Source organism: Brachyistius frenatus, unplaced genomic scaffold (assembly GCF_029030835.1).
Source record: "Brachyistius frenatus isolate BFR_SWC_R1_liver_20210118 unplaced genomic scaffold, ASM2903083v1 Contig_15, whole genome shotgun sequence".
NCBI classification, from domain to species: Eukaryota; Metazoa; Chordata; class Actinopteri; family Embiotocidae; genus Brachyistius; species Brachyistius frenatus.
Window position 1 is genome coordinate 5,213,564 of NW_027210614.1, and position 19,515 is coordinate 5,233,078.

Here is a 19,515-nt window from a genome sequence, read left to right on the forward strand (position 1 = left end):
ATTTGCCTGATCACTTGAAAATGTTAACATCTGTGTGTATTTCATAGCTACCTATACAGTTGTAGTATATACACATGTCTGTACTTTATTGTCACACAAAGGAATCTTTTTAGTTTAACCGTTTAAGATGAAGGATGTGATGTAATGAAATTACATTACGAAACATCCTGGCAGGAAAACCGCTGTCTGATCGAGGGTGTGTGTAAGTGTGTGTACCTGAGACATAGCCCATTGAAGGGGAGAGGGTGTCAAACTTCTGATCATGTTTGACCCTCTCCTCGGGAGAGATTGCCCAAACACTTGGTCCACCTAAAGACAGGAAGAAAATGTAAAGCTTAAGACGCAGTTATTAAATGACACTAATATCAGGACACCAGCTCTAAGAAGCAGGTTTAATGTATCGAACTTTGGTGAACATAAATGCTGTCTTTTTACATCAGCTGATGTATCAGATAAAAGTGAGCTTTTCTGTAGAAAACCTGTTCCTGGGATATTTGGGTTCTCTCTGTTTAAGATCAGTTTAAATTACACACAGACGGCACCTAAATCTGAGCAAGGCACACAAACATCCACTTTATAACTTGAAAACAGACAGGAATGAAAACAGGTGTGCAGATATGAGATGAGAGAAACCTGAGGTCAGCGTCAGTGTCACTCAGGAGGTGGGAATGCTCTGATATTGACAAAGTGATAATGAAGCTCAATGTTGCGAGTGATACTGTGTCACTTTGTCCAGAAGAACAAGCTCACACTTTCACTAGTATTTATACAACCAAGGCTGACTGCACATCTGTGTTTACTCCACAGTACATCAGCAGACACAGTCAATGGACATAAAAAAACCATATGGAGTTCCTGTGACTAATATGATTTACAAAGCTGGTGTCTCAAGAAATTGAGCAGGTTTCAAAATGACCCCAGAGCACAGTAACTGTACTAATAGGAGGAGTGTGCCATATCGTATCGTTCACACGCAACTTTGGTAGAATCATTAATATGATTTAAAAAAAAAAATCATATTGTAATATTCTGACTTTTTGCCATTAAGCAGCATAAAAGAATGATGTGTTATAACAACTGTTATAATAACTTTTGCACAGCAATAACAAGCATTCCTGAAAGTGTCTCTATTTCATACAGAAAATGAATGTCACTAAAAAACTGAGACGTAATTATTTATTTTGTTTTTACTCAACATTTGAAGGCAATGTGTCAAGTTATAAAACTGAAATATAAAACTACATGCCCTTAAAATCCATATTAAAATATATACCAGTATTTTGTTATATCATGAGAGAGAGGACAGGAGAGATCTTCAAATTAAAACCTCATACACACAGATGGTATGAAATAATAATAGACAAATTACTGGAACAGTGTGTGTACAGACACAAGCATGAAACTGGGAATTACTACTAATACTACCACTCTGTGTGTCTCAGCAGATCTGCAGAGCCAAGAAAACACACACCTTTTTCTCTCTCTCTCTCTCTCTCTCTCTCTCTCTCTCTCTCTCTCTCTCACACACACACACACACACACACACACACACACACACACACACACACACACACACACACACACACACACACACACACACACACACACACACACACACACACACACACACACACACACACACAGCAGTGGTCTTACCATTCATATTTGCAAGTGGAGAACTCCCAGCGGCGTCCTCAGCTACTGCTCGCAGCCATCTGCAAAACACACAGTCACAGTCCAGTCATCAGTCAATACTGAGCCAAGACAGGACAGTGCTGTCACTGAGAAGCAGGAGAGAGAGAGAGAGAGAGAGAGAGAGAGAGAGAGAGAGAGAGAGAGAGAGAGAGAGAGAGAGAGAGAGAGAGAGAGAGAGAGAGAGAGAGAGAGAGAGATTCTGGTCAGTCAGCAGAGTCAAACAGGGCTTCTCCTGTTCTCTTCAGTCAGGAGCACTCTGGCCATGTCCCAAACCTTTTAAAAACCTCTGGGACTTGTTTCAATACTATCCACACTGACTCTGTGGTGGGCAGAGGCCAGTGCAAAACATACTACACAAGCTAAACTGACCAACACTCATCAGAAGAAATCCAGACTATCACACTAGGCTCTAACAGTGAACACAGGCTTGAGAAAAAAAAAAGAAAAAAAAAGTAATGTTTGCCAGTCTGAGGCAGATGGGAGTACTGTATAATTAGTTTTACAGGAATTTGGTCTTTAAACTAAAGTATTAGCAGATCAATTAAAATGTTGTCCTAATGGTGGCATCAGATGAAAAAGCAGGGAATCATCAAAAACACTGTTTCCATTCATCTGGAAGGGGACAAATTTGTGCACCAAATTTCATGGCAATACATCCAATAGTTGTGGAGATATTTTCATTGAGGCCAAAGTGGTGGCCCTCCATTGACATCCATTCAGCTATTCCACAAGCACAACTACAAACCTAGCAACTCCAGCAACCAAGAAACAATTTGAATGCTTTCCAACTTGCCTTCCTGTCACCCTGCATTTTTCTGTGTTTCGTCATGCTTTGAAACCATTCTTGTTGAGTCATGCACATGCAAAGAAAGTAGAGAAATGGGCCCCTTGTTGCATAAATCTGGTTTATAGCAGGAGGGCCCATTTCTTCTGTAGGTCAGGGTTTTTAAGTCTGAAGTACTTTTAGTGCAAGTGTCTCTAAGTTTTTCTCAAGTCTCAACTTTTACTTTTATTAGTTTATTTCAATAAAGGTTTCTTAAGAGAGGTTTAAACCGAAGTTTGGTTAGTTAACAGAACAGCTCCCTCGTCAGCTGTAGAATTTTGCTGATTCATCATCATTTAAATATTTTTTTTTTATTTCCTGTCAAATCCCTGATCACATTTTTTGGTTAATTTGTGTTTTTTTTTTCTGTCAGGAAGTCCACCGCTTTGGTCAAGACTGTAATATATTATATTATGGATTAAGACTACTTTTAGATGGCTTTCCATGCAGTTTAATTTATTCAAGTATCACAAACACTTTTGAATGAAGAGGCAGTAAACTTGCTCGAGACTTTCACGCTGCTTTCAGGATGGTCGGTAAAAACTTTGATTCGTTACTGGATGTTTGTGACCTGCAAAACTGGACTTTGTGTTTGGTGCTCATTAGCAAACGTTAGCATGCCAACACAAGTAGCTTACACGGGGAATAAAAACCTGCTAAATACCAACACGTTATCACTGCTAGCACGTTAGCATGCTGACGTTATTATTTGCATGCTGGCAGAGTTGCTCGCGTGGCTGTCGAATTTTGTTTTTGTTTGATGTTGCTGGTGGTGTGGTTCGGACCAAGTTTGTGCTTGTCCACAGGCTGAATGTACCATACATGGGCACCTTGTTGACAAAAGACCAGTGAGTTGTATTATGCTGGGTTGGCAGGTGTATTTATAGGCCTCCTCTGTGACTGCAGCAATGTTCTACCTGTTGAAATACAGCCACCACAAAACTGCCTCGTTTAGAGTAACAGCAGTTTTTGCGTGAAATGAGTGAAATGAATAGCGTGAACTTTTGCTTCAGGAGGTCACAGTAGAGGACATATAAAAAAGGAGGCCACATGGACTGTGAGGACGACATTTTATGCATGAAATTTGAAAAACAGATTTGAATCAAAGTAATGTAACACTTTACACTTTAGATTTAAATCTCTTATTCGCTTGCAGATAAACACATGATTTTGTGGAAACGGATACAGACACCAACACTGGGGGACACCGTGACTCAGACAATCACATTGTTTCTGTATCTTTCATATTCATTACATTAGCGTGCTGAACACCTGCTTCCTCTGTGATTATCTCTCTCCCATCAGCTAGTCAGACTCACATGATGAAGGGGGAGGAAGAAAAGGAGAGAGAGAAATTCCAATCTTTCTGCTCAACACTTCCTGCCCAGTAACCTACGGACACAAGCATTTCCTCGTCCAACATCAGTTGACAGGAAGTGATCACAGATTTTGGCGGAGGGACAGCTTTGATGTCCCAGAAAATATATTAGTGTGGGAGCCACGACTGAAACCGGGGCAGAACGAGTGTTACTGATTGATGAGTGATTTTTAGGAAGCGACATTGCTGAACTCAGACTTGTCTGCTGATAAAAAAAAAACCTTTGAGTGAGAGAACGAGAATGAAATGAAGAATAAGAAGGAGAGAAGAACCGGATGAGAGAGATGGCGTAAAACTTCTGCCTGGTCGATGATCTCAGAAGGGCAGCGAACAGCAAGGGAGGGCTAATCAACTGCCTCCCATCTGTCGCTCTCCCTCTCTCCCTCCTCACTACTCCTCGGTCATTCAGGATCCTTTATCATCCTCCCCGTCTTCAGTTTCTGCCTTTCATTCTGCATTTCTTTTCATTCATACATATACTTTATTAACTATTGGAGTAAAAGTTAACATATGAATAGTTTTTACAGAAAATCACAATGGAGACTTAAGCAGTAGTCGAGTAGCTAAACTGCTGTAATTTACAGGGGAATCCCAACATAACATTTATAGTAGCAAAGTATATGGGTTATACAGCTAACACATTATGTGGCCTGAAACAGTTCATGTAATGATATGATACTGATATTTAAACATTCCCTACATATTTCAAGTTTTGGCAAGTATTTATTTTGATAAGTTGCTGTACGAAAACACACATTTTCTGAAAGGATCAATCAATTAAGGTCACCAAAGACTGATAACAAAATTATTTTATTTTGAATTAAATGTACACAACCGATTGAGCATTGCACTCCCAAACCACTATCACACTAACAATGGACATTCTTTTTTTTTTATTTTTTTTTTTTTAAAGAAAGTCTCAATAAATATCGGAGTACCTAAAATGCTCCCAAAAGACCAAAGACCTGTTTAATGTAGTTAAACCTAAATTTACTATATATGGCAATATTGTCAATGAAAGGTATTTTAACCCTCTCTATAATCATACAAGCTTTGTTGAAGTTTTCACACAGTTCCCTCTGGACCCAAACTTTTTTTTGTTCACGTGTGATGGTACTCCTCCCATAAACCTTCAAACAGACTTTGATGTTTAAAAGCAGGTGGCGTTTTCCTTTAACAGCCTGCTGACAGCTCAGGTGTAGCAGAGAACGATGGTGTTAACACACTAATTATTGCAAACGGTGACGGTTGTGAGACAAACCACTGGATCTGGTCCCAATACCGTGTTAAGCACTTATTTTGAACCGTACATGATACAACGTATGAGTAATAAGCCCACATCAGCATCAAGAGTCTCATCTGGTATTGTTGAGGCTGTAGTTGTAGAATGAAACCTCTGGTAATGTAACACGACAGGAATTTTAATGAATAAATGAAAGATAGCCCTACACTGCCGACTTTAAAGTTTACCATTTCCAGAGTGAAGAGAGGAGTCTGACTTTTCCTGACGGAATGAACGACTGACACACGTGGCTGACTTCAGTTGCTGACTGCACAAACCTCATGCAAATCCTTCCAGACATCACCCTCCATGTACACTCGCACATCAACGCACACTCTGCCTCAGTCGAAGCCCTGAGCTGCTAGATCAATACAGCACACTTACTTCTTTTTTTTTTTACAGTGATAAACTCACTGCGGTAGAATCAGGGTGATGGACGGCTACCGGAGCCCCACTTACACTGAAAACTAACTTCATCTGTACCTCACCTGTGATGCAGGACCTTTTAAAAACAACAAAAATAAGGCTGGAAAACAGACACTAAACTACAGGGAGGTGGCATTCATTCATCGTTAAGGAGATGGAAGCATAAGTAACACATTTGCACAAAACACAAAGTGATAATTTTTTACATTATGTTTTGCATCACTGTCAAATGTGCTGGGTAATTTTCATAACCTCAGAAGAACCTTTGAACAGAGTAGAGTCTGGACACTGGGTCCTTGTAATGAGTTGGGACGGGAAGGCTTGTGTTCAAGACCTCATGCTGCTGAAGTGGCCATGACTGATACTTTTACTTTCTTCCATTTCTAGCTGCACTAGTGAATGGCGCTGCATTTGTTTTACAATATGTGGATGGACAAGATCAATTTTTTTAGTTTCTGTTAAAAAAACCCAATGAATATAGTGAATGATTTTTGTTTTATGTAACCACAGTAGAAACCAATGGATAGAGACTGATAATCCTTGGACAGAGTAAAACTGAGGTAGCAGTAGCACAGTGTTTTCCTACTTTCCAAGGTCTCTTCCCATGCTGATTATGTGCAAGCCAATTCTGGTGCCCACACATTATGCAGCAGTGCCATTACTGTTGTCGTGGTTCAGTGCGTAAATAGACAAATGACTCACACTGGGTCCCAACCTGTAGTTTATGAAACAGCTCCTACACAGTCATGCAGAGGTGGTGAAACATGCAGGTATACAGGGTGCGTACTTACTAACAGCCGTCAACACTTAAACAGACCGTAACAATAATGTCCATCACACTAGATCACAACTGAACTCTGAAGAAATATCATAATTCAAATGAAACCTAGACATTTTAAACATTTTTGTGTATGTATCCAGACCGATGTGCTCTTTAGAGTTTACTTAACAATGCCTCATAAACACCTGATATTGGGAGCTATTAGGCCAGTTTTAATTGTCTGCATGCCGGGCACAATATATAATAATCATTTTTGCATCACTGTACCAGATATCTAGATATGGATACAGATGACATCTTAATACCATCTGTAAATGAGGCCTGATAGTAGAGCTGCACCGGGCTAATGACAAGATTATTTGACCAGCTGCTGGGATTATTGCACACAGTCACAGACAGGTAGTCCACAGTCTGCAATCCACAAAGAGAGGCATGTAAAGAACACTTAGCCCAGTTTGTGTGTATTCAACAGTGTGCCGCCTGTATGAGATCATTCTCAAAATCAAGACGTTTCCCTCATTTCTGTAAACTCTACATCTTATTTTCAGAGCAATCATGCACCCTACATTGCAAACTACATTTGCGAGCTTCCTTAGGTTGCACATTTTCTTTGGACTAAAAATAACAGCACTGAACCATATTTTAAGGTCAATATGAACTACTCAATGCTGGATTTATGCCTGACTGGCGTGTTGTGGTATATTAAATACTCCACTTCCTGAGTGAGATGTATGTCTTTTCATTAAGGCTTTGTCGGTCAGACCTCACCTGCTTCAGTTCTGCTTTGGACCCAGTTGAAATACCAGAACATGTCCGTCTCTCAGTTAGTACATACAACACTGAAAACTGTTGGATAAATAGCTTGGCCGTCCCTTAACCTTAGCGGCTTCACTAGCAGCTTTGAACCCTGTGGGTTTTCCTCTCTTTCTCTCACTGAGTGCATCTGTCTATGTCCATTTATCCCTTAAACTCTGTTTAGTGTGCACTTTTTTTTTTTTTATACTGCAACCTTGCAGCCATTACAATCTATTTTACACTGACAAGAGGACATAAAGAACCTGACAAAGTAGACTACTAGACAGCGATGGATGAGACTGAGGAAAGAAACATTTTCTCCTGTCTAAATGTCGCTATTTCCTTATTCCCCAACTGTCTTTTGGACAGTCCTTCTTTCCATCTCTCTCTCCCTTTGCCCTTAATACTATAAACCACCACAGTTTTGTGCTTTTGGCCTCATCACCACTCTGTTCAGAAACAAGCACTGCCTAGCTGGCTGCTGTTCTAAGAAATGATTGATTTTCAGCCGCCTCGCTCGCTGACCTCACACCAATGACATCAACTCCATGCACAATTCTGTTTCTGCCCAATGACTCTCTTTCTCCCTCTCTGTGTTTGTCTTTGTATACTGTAAAATTACCCATGCTCCTTTGGCTCCCCATCTCCTTTATCACTCCTTCTACTCTCTCCTGGCGTTATTACTTTGTTCTGTTTTTCCAACTCCTTCCCACCGCAGAGATAACTATTCAGGGGGCTTTAATAAAGTGCTATTTTAGCCCTCTGTAATAAACACCCCGTCCGCAAGCAGTGGTCACACATTCACACGGTGTTGCAAAGCACATGTGGAGTGTTTCATTGGGTTTGATTAATTCTTTTTGCTGTGCTCGGATTTGTTTTCTTAAGACACAAGTCATGCCTCTCCCTCCTTAAGTCTGCTTTGACCCACCCTGATTTGTCCATCTATCAGAATATGACAGGACTGGAGAAACTACACTGATATGCATACGTTTAATCACTGTCATCTTAGCTGAAGTTTTAATGAAGAAGATATAAAAGTGGAGGGCTAATGAGGCTGATTAAACCTTGCATCTGTTGAATCAATGTCCTGAACTATTACTGTAGAGGCAATAATCCACCCACTGTGCTGAAACATCCATTCTCTCTCTCTGCGTCTCCCTCCCTTGCTTTATTTCCAAGGAAAGTCTCAAATATGATTTCTCTATGGTGACAAGAATACAGAAAAGACTAAACAACCTTGCTTCCCTGTTGAGGTGCACCATTGCAGTCAACTTATCAGTGGAAGTCAAAAACTGCTTAACCATAGAATTTGCAATGGAGTGGACATCGCCAGTGCAATTGATAATGCTGATGATGTTCATTTTGTTGTGCTGTGCTTAGCTGGAGCATAGGACAAAACAAAAGAACAACAAAAAAGGACGCGCGTTAATAGATTTGCGTTTCGTAGGTATCAGCACTAAACTTCACCATTACAGTATTACTTTATACTACAGCTTCAATGATTAGCCAATAAATCGATACACTCACCAACAGAAAATTAATGGCCAGCTACTTTGATAATCAATTTATCATTTTGAGTCCATCCATTATCTTTACCCGCTTTATCCTGAACAGGGTCACAGAGGGGGAGGGGGGCTATCCCAGCTCACTTAGGGCGAAGGCAGGGTCCACCCTGGACAGGTCACCAGTCCATCACAGGGCCACACAGAGACAGACAGAAACAAAGATCATTCACGCGCTCATTCACACCTGAGGGACATTTCTAGAACCACAAATTAACCTGAGGTGCATGTTTTTGGATCATTTTGAGTAAAATGAAAATGTATTAATTCTCTGATTTCTGCTCCTTAAATGAGAATATTTTCTGGTTTGTTTAGTCCTCGGTGATAATAGACTAGAATAGAATATTTTGGTTTTGGACTGTTGCTTGGGACAAAACAAGACATTTGAGGCTTCACCTTCGGCTTTGGAAAAAAAAAAGGTCAACATTTTTCACCATTTTGTGGCACTTTACAGACCAAACAGCTGATCAATTAATCAATAATGGAAACAATCAGTCATTTGCAGCCCTACTGTATACATGAGGTAAGAAAGCTGGAACTATCCTATCCGTAATTATATGTCGATTACGGGCAAAAAATATAAATATTGAGAGTTCCTTCAAAACATCTGTGTTTGTTGACTGTAACTTTGAGTGGAGCTGGAAGTGATGCTCATCTGCTGCTGGCTCTGATTGTGCCCCTTTGGATGACGGAGACCCACCATGGGGAAGCCCACATTAGGCCCAAACTTCACACAAAAGACACAACTATGCGGCTCTGTTGAGATGTTGTTTTTTTGTTTTGTTTTTTTAATTCACAATCTCAGACTACCTCCTAGTTGCCTGTCTCTCGATAGACTGATAGTTACATTCCCTGATCACTTGTCACCAGCCACTGAGACCTGCCTGAAACCTGCTCAACTAGTTTGGACTGAGAGGAATTTAGAAGACTTTTCCTGCAGAACTGCCTCTACAAAACGTCCCAGCTCGCCACACTGAAGTACTAATAAACAGCCAGCAACATGTATCGATGACTTAGCTGGCTAAACCAAACTCCGAGCCCAGGTTGTTTTGATGTCAGCAGAGAAGCATCACCCTTCAAAAACATAGGACTTTTTCTTTTACGTTTACGGATCAAGGAAGACACTTTCACAAACATAAGCAGTGAAACTGAAGTACAAACAAAAGTTAAAGCTGAAAAGACAGCCTGCAGAAGCAGTAACTTCAACAACATCAAACTTGCACTGCTTAGGTAAGCAGTTTCGCTTGCCTACCTCTCTCAACCACGATCAAGAAACACCAACTTCCGAGCTCTCCGAGAGGCCTGAGAGGATCCCCCGCCGCTCCTGCACGGTTCCCCAGACGCACCGTAAATGTTTAGTGTCCGAGGAGAGCTGCGGTTATTGGAGAAATGTTGAGTTTACGGCTCGGAGACGAGAGAGAAACCTGTTGCTGACAGCTCGGCGTGTCACACCAACAACATGGCTGACGACGAGTGATCCGGGACTGTTCACGTCCGACCGAGTGGGAGGAGAGAGAGACAGACAGGAGGACAAGTTGAACAGATGGAGAAGGACACAACATCTGATGAGGAATAGATAACAGAGAAGGAAACACAGTAAATACACTCTGTTTTCCTCCCATGTGAACTCCTGTTTTGACTACAGTTAACCACATGCTAATGTTACATTGGCAGATATTTATATTCAACTATCATGAGTGTTTCCTCACATTTTTCAGCACAGATAAGCTCCTAAAACTAAAACCATGCATTATTTATTTCTCATGAATACTATAGCGTCTTAGCAGAACAGGTGCTTCTGAGAAACAAAGCCTAACTAATAAACAGTAAGTCCTCAGTGTATTTGTGTAGCACATTTAAACACGACATACAATGTGCAGTACAACTTTAGACACAGTTAAAGCCAAATTAAAAGAAATCAGGCCATCAAAAAAAAAGCAATACAAAACATACTAAATACAAAAATTAAAAGACGTTAAAAGGAATATAAGACCAAACAACACCACGAGTAGTCATTAATAATGTAAAAAAATTAATTAAAATATTTTTCATTTGTAAAAAGTAGGACTTACATTACAGTTAACTACCATATGTGAAAATATTGTATTCACAGTGTACATTAGAAAAGTTTTTTCTATAGGGCTACTGTTTGGTTAGCTCACACATGCTGACTACATTGCCCATGGTGCATTGCGGCTGCTTTGCGACGTATTTCGGACGCGACACGTTGCACTTTACGTTACACCCCGTTGCTGCCTCCTTCAGCAGAAGTGGAGCGAAATGTTCAACAAGAAGCCCCGGAGAAATTTTCGGCAGAGAAAACACAGCTCCAGTGACGATGAGGACCAGCAGAAGAATAGTGGAGAAGGGCAGCAAAACGAGAAGGCCGCCACAGCGGGGGTAAATACGCCCTTCAAAGTGGCACAGGGCCGCGGGATCTCTTGTAGCTCCAAGCGGGAAGCGACGCCTCCGAAGTCGGATAGCAGCGACGGGGAAGACGGGGAGACGTCGGAAGTGACAGAAGAGAGGAAAACAGACAAAGAGGGGGTTAAGAAGAAAACCAACTCCATCCTTAGTTTCTCTGATGATAAAGGTACCGAAGTGTTAATATGGTGCTTTGAAGAAAATGTTCACATCTGGTCACAAACGTTTGACCAACGTTTAAGAAATGTTGATTTGCCTTAATATGTCTGCAGGGAAAATAGTTTGTGCAGAAGACCCTTTAACATCAAATATACAGTTACAATAATTATAACAGATTAGAGTGGTTACGATTTTATCGACAGTTATTGTCTCTATTATATGTCAGCTGCCCCACAGACTGTACTGCATTGAACTTCGAGGTGACAGACCACAACATGTAGATAACAACGCAGTGGGCTCACTGTAACCGCAGGGATCTCTGGTTTCTTCATTTTCTCATATAGTTGAGGAATCAACGTTTAAATTGAAGAAGTCGTCTGATAAAGCAGTGCTGTTCCAAGTTAGGAAGAAGGAGGCTCCACCTGCCAAGACGGGCCACAGCACAGGTGGGTCCATGACTGCAACATATTAGAGTCCTTCAGGTACAGATCTGGTACAGTACATGTACACTCACTTCACTTTGCATGTGTATTGTGTGAGTGAAGCCAGGCTCACTGGGCAAGCACAATATCCACACACACACACACACACACACACACACACACACACACACACACACACACACACACACACACACACACACACACACACAGAAATGCATCCCCATTGGTCCAGAGTAACGACAGTGACTAATGTATGACTGTATCCACTGGTAATGTAACTGGTACATTCAGTCAGACAAATGCATTATAAAGCAACAGTCATGTGTTAAATCTTATGCTCATCAAAATGAAACCAGGATTGTATTGAGATATATTCTTTGATTTTTCTGATGCATAGTGGAACAACTTTGAGTTTACCTAATAAACAGGGAGCTGAGTTCTGAATTGTGATTAGAAAATACAATTCGATGTTGTCTTATTTGACGCGTGTATTTATGGATTCATGGAATGGTAGAAAAAGCATTATTACGCATGGAATAAAACAAAGAGGGTAGTATAGGGAAAATTAGTTTTTTAAAGTGTCAGCCAAAAAAAACATGACTTGGTCCCTAAAGTATGGAAAATAAAACAAAAGTAGAGATTTTCATCAGGTATCTTGAGAGTAATGTGATTATGTTGGTCGACATCATCATGCTTTCTTTGTTTAGACACATCTTGTACTCTCTTCAACCGTGGAAGTGCCCAGTCATCGAGTTCTCCCAGCAAAGATTATAGTGGTCAGGCTTCACCACATTCTCAGCACCATGATGATGATGATGATGATGATGAAGATGATGAAGATGAAGATGATGATGATGATGAAGAAGAGAATGGTAATGATGATGACAACGACAGTGATGTAAAGGTGGTGCCAGGTCTCCCTCAGGTAGCTCAGTCTCGGACTCCAGCCGCTCTGCTACTAAACCAGGTATGTCTGTGTCAAAGAGAAGAGCTCTCGTTTTAAATCCTTGGCTGGTGCTCGCTCAAGGTTTTGGGAAGCACACACATTGCTCATGTGGGCAAAATGCACAGTGCCTATTGGCTGTGTGTTTATTTCCATACATGTTTCTGCATTTACGCGTCTGGATTTATTTTGTTTTTGGCCGACAGTAGTCATTCCCAGTGCTGAGGAGATCAAGGCAGCCAGGAGACGGCGACGTGCCACACGAGCCCAGAAGGAGTACATATCCCTGGGAAGAGAAGGTCACAGCTCGGCTGGCAGCACCCCAGATCACTACAGCAGGGATGATGAAGATGACAGGGTTGATGATGATGATGACCTCGAGCCAGATGATCATGAGAGAAGGATCGAGTTCGCTCCACGGATGAAGAGCATCAGGGAAAGGATTGCTGAGAAGCTTGGTATGAAAGGGAGGGAGAAAGGACAGATAGGTTGAGGAGGGTACAAAAAGAGAGAGGCCAGTAATGGAAGGGGGGAAAGAAGAAGAAAAATGTGAGGATGAGGAGAGGCAGAGGAAAATGAGAGACGGTGTTTAAAATACATTGCAGATCCCAAAGTTTCCAAAGACATCAAGCTGAATGTTGGTGAAATTTATATGATGCATTAGACATCTAGATTTCCATTTGTTGCTATGTTCATAAAAAACCTCTTAGGTTGAATCCAAAAAAGAAAATGATATGGAAGTGCCAAAATAGGAAAAAGATGGCACTCCATAAAGACTTGTATTTGAGTGTTTCTCTCAGTGAAAGTATCCTATAAATTAGGGGAGTTAGAACAAGCTGATACTGTCAAGACAGTGAAGAATGAAAAGAATGATTAAAGCTACATAAACTGAGATGAAATGGGGCGTGTGTATGTTGTGGTACAAATTACTTCACAATAGGCCTGCCTTATTACTGCCACAATGTACCACATTGGAAAAGGGAAGTTTTCTATATTTGTATATGGTTGTGTAATCCAGGAGGAAGTGATGGCAGTCTGTCGGGGACGGACGGGGAAGAGCAGGAACTTTGGGAGGAAACACAAATTGGGAAGGGAGTCAAGAGACGACCCGGGGAGCAGGTAGGAAACTCCATTAAACATCTGTGTTTAATTTTCCCCTTTTTCCCCTCTGATTAATCTCTGCAGTATTTTTCTTAATGCTTTTACTATACGTTTTCCTGTCTTGTGTGGTATATTTTTCCAGTTGTTCTTGCAGTATCGCTCTCTTCTCTTGTGTAAAGTTGGGCTTTCTAGTATCGCAGAATAGTTTGTTTCTCTGAAGATTTAAGTCTTTCATCAGTGTAGCTACTCCCCTCTGCTCTGCAGTTTTGACATCCTTTTATCTGCTTATTTTCTTCTCCTCAGAGCCCATCTGGCAGCGAGTCCAGCAGCTACAGCAGCAGCAGCAGGCGACACAGACGCAGACAAAAAAACAGAATCCCAAAGACCTTTCCTCCCATCACCGTCTCAATGGTCAAAAGAAGGATCACTGGAAGGTTAGTGTCTCCTAGCAGTATTTACTCTTAGCACCACAACTTGACCATTTGAAATATTAGTGATCTAGGTTTTGATCAAATGTTGAACTTATTCAGTCATAGTAATAGTTCCTAAACTTTTTCCGAAGGTCAAGAATATACGCGCATTCATGTTCATACTCATAACACCCAAACCCCTCTTTTTATTGCTCCATGTTGCCAAGCAGTTTATGTGTTTGAGTCAAACACGGTTTACAAAACCTCACACGTCACACCATTTTCTGTTTATTTTTTTTGTTCTCTTTAGACTGGACTCCTTGAAGGAGGTGCACAGAGCTCGACAGGCAGAGCTGAGGAGGATGGCGGGAGATGCTGAGAACGCTAAAGCCTCCTTTGAGATGCTGGAAGAAAGTTCCTCGGAGAGCCAGCTGAAGTTTTACAGGACCATGACCCTCTATGTCCACAACCTGGTGGAGTGTCTGCAGGAGAAGGTCATAATTTAATAAATCTTTTCAGTTCATCCTAATATGTCAAAGAAGCAGTAAGGGTAATATAATACAACCTTAAAGAAGATGACAGCATCTTAGAGGTGATTGTCTGTGAGAGAAGGTTGCACAGTAAGTTGTGGCCAAATTTCATTTTTACCACGTGTCTAACGATATTAACACATGTTACAAAACAGACATAGTTTTATTGCTTTTTCAAAGGCCTCCATAGTCAGACAGTGCTGTCTAACATACTGGATGAACCGTTTTGATAACACTAGGTAAGAAACAAGGAGATTCCTCTGTCACTTTGGTAAGACTTGGCACTTTTGGTAATTTAGACAGTGGCAACATTACATAGTTTATCAATCCAAGAACACTGAAAAGTTTATTTTTCAATAATCACTTGTCCCTTACTAAATGTATCTTGGTCACACAGCAAGTGGTATCAAGAATCATTGTTTATGTTTGAAAAAAAATATTACTATCAGTCAGCATATCATCATCACAGTTCTTTAAACTTCTAAACATTGATCTCAATATCAGTCTAAATAATCCAGGATAATTTGTGCCACTGACAATCATTTTGTTGACTGCAGGTTGTTGAGGTCAACTCATTGGAGCTGGAGGTGCACTCTCTGCTGTCGGACCAGATGGAGGCGCTGTTGTCTCAGAGACGAGAGAAGATAACCGAGCAGGCTGACCGCCTGCAGCAGCTCAGCTGTGAGTAACACCCGTGTGTCCATGTGTGATCAAACGAACTGTACTGTATTTCTCGGGCAACAATTTCTGGGTGGAACATTTATATTAACTGGATATCACTTGTAGATATCACAGATGGGCAGAGTGGAAGCTCAGCCAATGGAACAGAAACTCAGCGGTGAGTGTAATAAAAATACCTTTCAAGATAAAATGTCCTTTTTTGGTGTATTACTTTTTTATGGGTTGTGTGAGATATATTCTATGCATTTATTACAAAAAGAGATATGTGCAAACACCGTGAAATAGGTACTCCCCTCTCCTGTGATTGGTATATTTGTCAATATGTTGCAGCGAGGAAGGCACTAGTGTTAAAACCGAGGAAGACGTTGATATGCCTGAAGACACACAGCCTTCAGCAGAAGAGGAAGAGCAGCTGCAGAAGAAAATAGGCGAGTTGAAATTAAATCTGTTTGGCTTTACTTTAACATTGCACCTGCATCACTTTATAAAGTGGCACAGTTAAATTCTGCCAGACTGGTTTCATCTGTGCTCTACCCTCTGCTACTTTCCCTTTTCTGATTCCCATTCACTTTTTATGCTGTAGGATCCAGAACATTGAATGCAGGTGGTGGAAACAAAAAAAATCTCATGTGCAGGCAGATTGTGTTTGTCTTGTGCTGCTTTGTCTGACTTTCTTTCCTTCCCTCTATGTTCTCACTCCAGCTGATATCCTGTCCGGGTCCCAGGCAGTGTTTTCTGACGTCCAAGACGACTTTTGCAGCGTTAAAAAGATTCTGTCTCGCTTTGAAGAATGGAGAGGATCCTACTCAGAGTCCTACCACAATGCCTACATCTCTCTGTGTCTGCCCAAGTTGCTGAATCCCATCATCAGGCATCAGATGCTGGGCTGGAACCCTTTAAAGGTACATAAACATGTGCACACACAGAAACACAGAGGCATACCCTGTGTTCCCATTTCTGTACTACCACAATATTTAGTATGCCAAAAATAGATTTTGTAGGTCCCAATACATAGTATGTTTAACGTAGGATGGCAAAAGTACCAGGATGTCCTACTACATCCGGTCGTGTTTTGCAGTATGCAGGCCAGCAGGCTACTCGAGCTGTTCTGACCCACAATCCTTTGCGCAGCGGAAGATACGTCACATCGACTGAGCCGCTGAGACAGTTGGTGGAGCTAATGTTCTGCCTGCAGAAGAAGAAGAAGAAGAAGAAGACGAAGAAGAAAACGAAGAAAAAAAAGGAGAAGACGAAGAAAAAGAAGAAGACGAAGAAAAAGAAGAAGAAGACGAAGAAAAAAAAGAAGACGACGAAGAAGCAGCCTCGCATCCTTTTTCTTTTTACTACAAACGTTGCGCTACCGATCGCGGCAGATACGACAAAGTGGGTCAAAGTTCAAGACGCATTTTTATAATGAAGTATTATGTCCCAATTGTACACATACTACATGCTACCGTACATACGTTTTAAGGGTAGCTGTAGTTCTTACTAATAGTAAAAAGAAATAGTATGCGATTCGGAACGCAGGGATAATTGCACATACACACAGCTGCCATTACACAATGTATGTCATGGTAACAGTGACCAAGTTCTTATGTTTGTGTGCGTTTCAGGATGTCGGTGGAGAGTTTGAAAACCTCCCTTGGTTCACAGGAGTGGAGACCTTCAGTCACGGACATGGCCATGAGGAGCTGGAGCACACAGACAGACAGACACTGTCTAATATCATAGAAAAGACCGTCCTACCAAAAATAACTGGTAACAAGCTCTCTCTGACACACGCAGACTTACCCACACTCTGTGACTTTTCCCCCCACTCGTCCGCATGTTAACTTTCAAAATGAAGTAGAAGAGCACATAGAGGGTGATGAGGGCTGTTATGGAAGTAAATGTTTCCAAAAATGAAAGAGTAGGTCTTCACTTGTTGGTTTGTCATCCATGTTATACAGTAAAACTTAACTCGCATATTGTATTGTATAAATTTAGGTTTATCATACTCGCTGTCCACCCACCTTTTAAATAAACCCTCTGCACACTATCGCGGGTTTTAGACCACAGGTGTCTCAAATACTGAAGCATCACACTCTGCTTGTCTTTGTGTCGGTAGCCTATGTGGAGCTGGTGTGGGATCCTCTGTCCCACCAACAGACAGTCTGTCTGTCTGACGTCTGTCACAGACTAAAAGAGGACTATTCCATTTTTGAAGGAGAGCGGACTAAACCAGTCAAGGTAACAGCCAACACATGAAGCTTACACTTTTTGTCAACACAAAAATCATCATGCTCATATGCTAAAAACTGCTATTTTAGATTTAGAATTTCAGAATCCCTAATCTCTACCAATGAAGATATGATATGAAAAGCAGTATCAACCTATAATATCGATCAAGATACAGTATAATAATGTAATGTCAAATTAATTGTATATCCTGTATGTATCTGTGTATTACACAGACATTCATGGAGGCTGTGGTCCGCAGGCTGAGGAGCTTTGTAGATGAAGATGTCTTCATCCCCCTGTACCCCAAAAAGTCAGGTTTTTTTTTGTGTGTGTGTCCTGGAGTTTAAATATTACATGAGAATTTTAATGTTTATTGACGAGAGCAGGTTGTGCTTCACCTCCGTGTCATCCTTGTGAAGAACACTGTAAAATGTATTTCCCGCTATAGTTATATTCCTTGTTTACGATAAGTTAGGGTCATGTTTTTCTTCTTCAGCACACTGTATAGACTCGGATACATCAGGTCAAGTGTCATGCAGTTTTAGGGTCTTTGTAATGAGTTACTTACATTGTCTGTTTTTGGATCCAGGTTTCTTGAAGACATGTCGTCCCCTCAACGTCGCTTCAGGGATGAGCAGTTCTGGACAGCTGTGAAAGTACTGCTGAAATCACTCTCGGCTTTTCCTCATTGGCAGATTTAAAACATGTTCCAAGCTGCTGTTGGTTGATCGGGGTTGTATTGTGTTTCTTTTAGCTACTTGGCAACATGGGTAAGTGGGATTTGCTGCTTCCCGAGTCTGTGTTGAAGGAGCTGATGCTGGACAAGCTGCTGAACCGATACCTGATCATCACCCTGTGCAGCCAGACGCTGTCCGGCCATGCTGTTTACGCATGCAAAAAGGTATTTAAATGGATACGTGTATCATTGGTGTTATTAGTGTTCTCCATGTTTGACCTTGGTAATAATGTGTTTTTTGTTTTTTTTATAATCTGTGTGTCTTACACTCTGTCTTCAGATAGGAGAAAGTCTGCCACTGTCGTGGTTCAAAGGAGAGAGTGTGTGTTTGCCTCAGCTGCAGAATTTCAAGAGCCACATGGTTCAGACGGTTCATACCATCTGCAAACAGCAGCCTCCTCAAGATCCAAATACCAGGTATTTCATATTTTGACTTAAATTATTATTCAGTACAGCAATTAACAGTCAAATAGATATGTATATTTTTTTTTATTGCATATTGAATGAAAATTCATACTTTTCATATTATTAAAAAAGACTGTGGTCATTTGATAAACCGGCTTCACGACCTTTGAGATGATACAACTGGCAAAGTGTGACATCAGATAATAATTTAAAATGATTATATCCAGAAATGAATGTAGATGTTCTGCAGTTTCTCGTGTGTTTAGAACAACAATTTGACAAATCCAAACCTTGTGTCCCCGTCTCCCGTAGGTCTGCTGTAGTTGAAGTATTGAAGGTCCTGAGTAGAATCAGGTGTAATGACTCCATCATGGCTATAGCAGAGAAATACCACTATGAAGATGTCATCTACTCTCACCAGCTGCTGAACCAAGAGACAGACTGAACAACAACCGTTGAATGGAAGCTGGATGAAACCAAAATATCAACTGTGTGAGGAGCCTTTGCTAAATGGCCAGGAATGGTACACATTTTCTTGTTTGATCAAGGAAATGGCCAAAATCCACTGTAAAATGATTCAGCTTCCCACAATTTTGAGGCATGAATATTTTGCTATTGTACTTGAGATAATTGTATATTTTTGAATAAATATTAGAATTTTGTTAATACGTGTCGTGTCTTATTTAGTTTTCATTCCCTGTCAATGTTGCTCATGAATAAC

General features: G+C 40.9%; 2 protein-coding genes across 3 annotated transcripts in view; one reads left to right on the forward strand and one right to left on the reverse strand.

Moving 5' to 3' along the window:
• Positions 1-10,211, reverse strand: part of itsn2b (intersectin 2b) — a 33,612-nt gene extending 23,401 nt beyond the window's left edge. For both annotated transcript variants that reach the window (XM_069693749.1, XM_069693748.1), the window contains exons 1-3: positions 9,995-10,211; positions 1,657-1,715; positions 217-309 (exon numbers count right to left, since the gene is read on the reverse strand). In XM_069693749.1, the coding sequence (XP_069549850.1) occupies positions 217-309; positions 1,657-1,663 (100 nt within the window). In that variant the 5' untranslated portion in view covers positions 1,664-1,715; positions 9,995-10,211. The remainder of the gene's footprint in view (positions 1-216; positions 310-1,656; positions 1,716-9,994) is intronic.
• A 769-nt stretch (positions 10,212-10,980) lies between these two features.
• Positions 10,981-19,460, forward strand: gcfc2 (GC-rich sequence DNA-binding factor 2). The gene is given in 19 exon segments (XM_069693735.1): positions 10,981-11,335; positions 11,670-11,771; positions 12,476-12,666; positions 12,669-12,735; positions 12,918-13,169; positions 13,730-13,830; positions 14,116-14,246; positions 14,533-14,716; positions 15,310-15,433; positions 15,539-15,590; positions 15,764-15,861; positions 16,136-16,335; positions 17,047-17,191; positions 17,541-17,662; positions 17,887-17,963; positions 18,243-18,309; positions 18,408-18,554; positions 18,670-18,806; positions 19,107-19,460. Coding segments are annotated over 19 exon segments (2,643 nt in total). The 5' UTR covers positions 10,981-11,022; the 3' UTR covers positions 19,240-19,460.
• Positions 19,461-19,515: the final 55 nt, after the last annotated feature.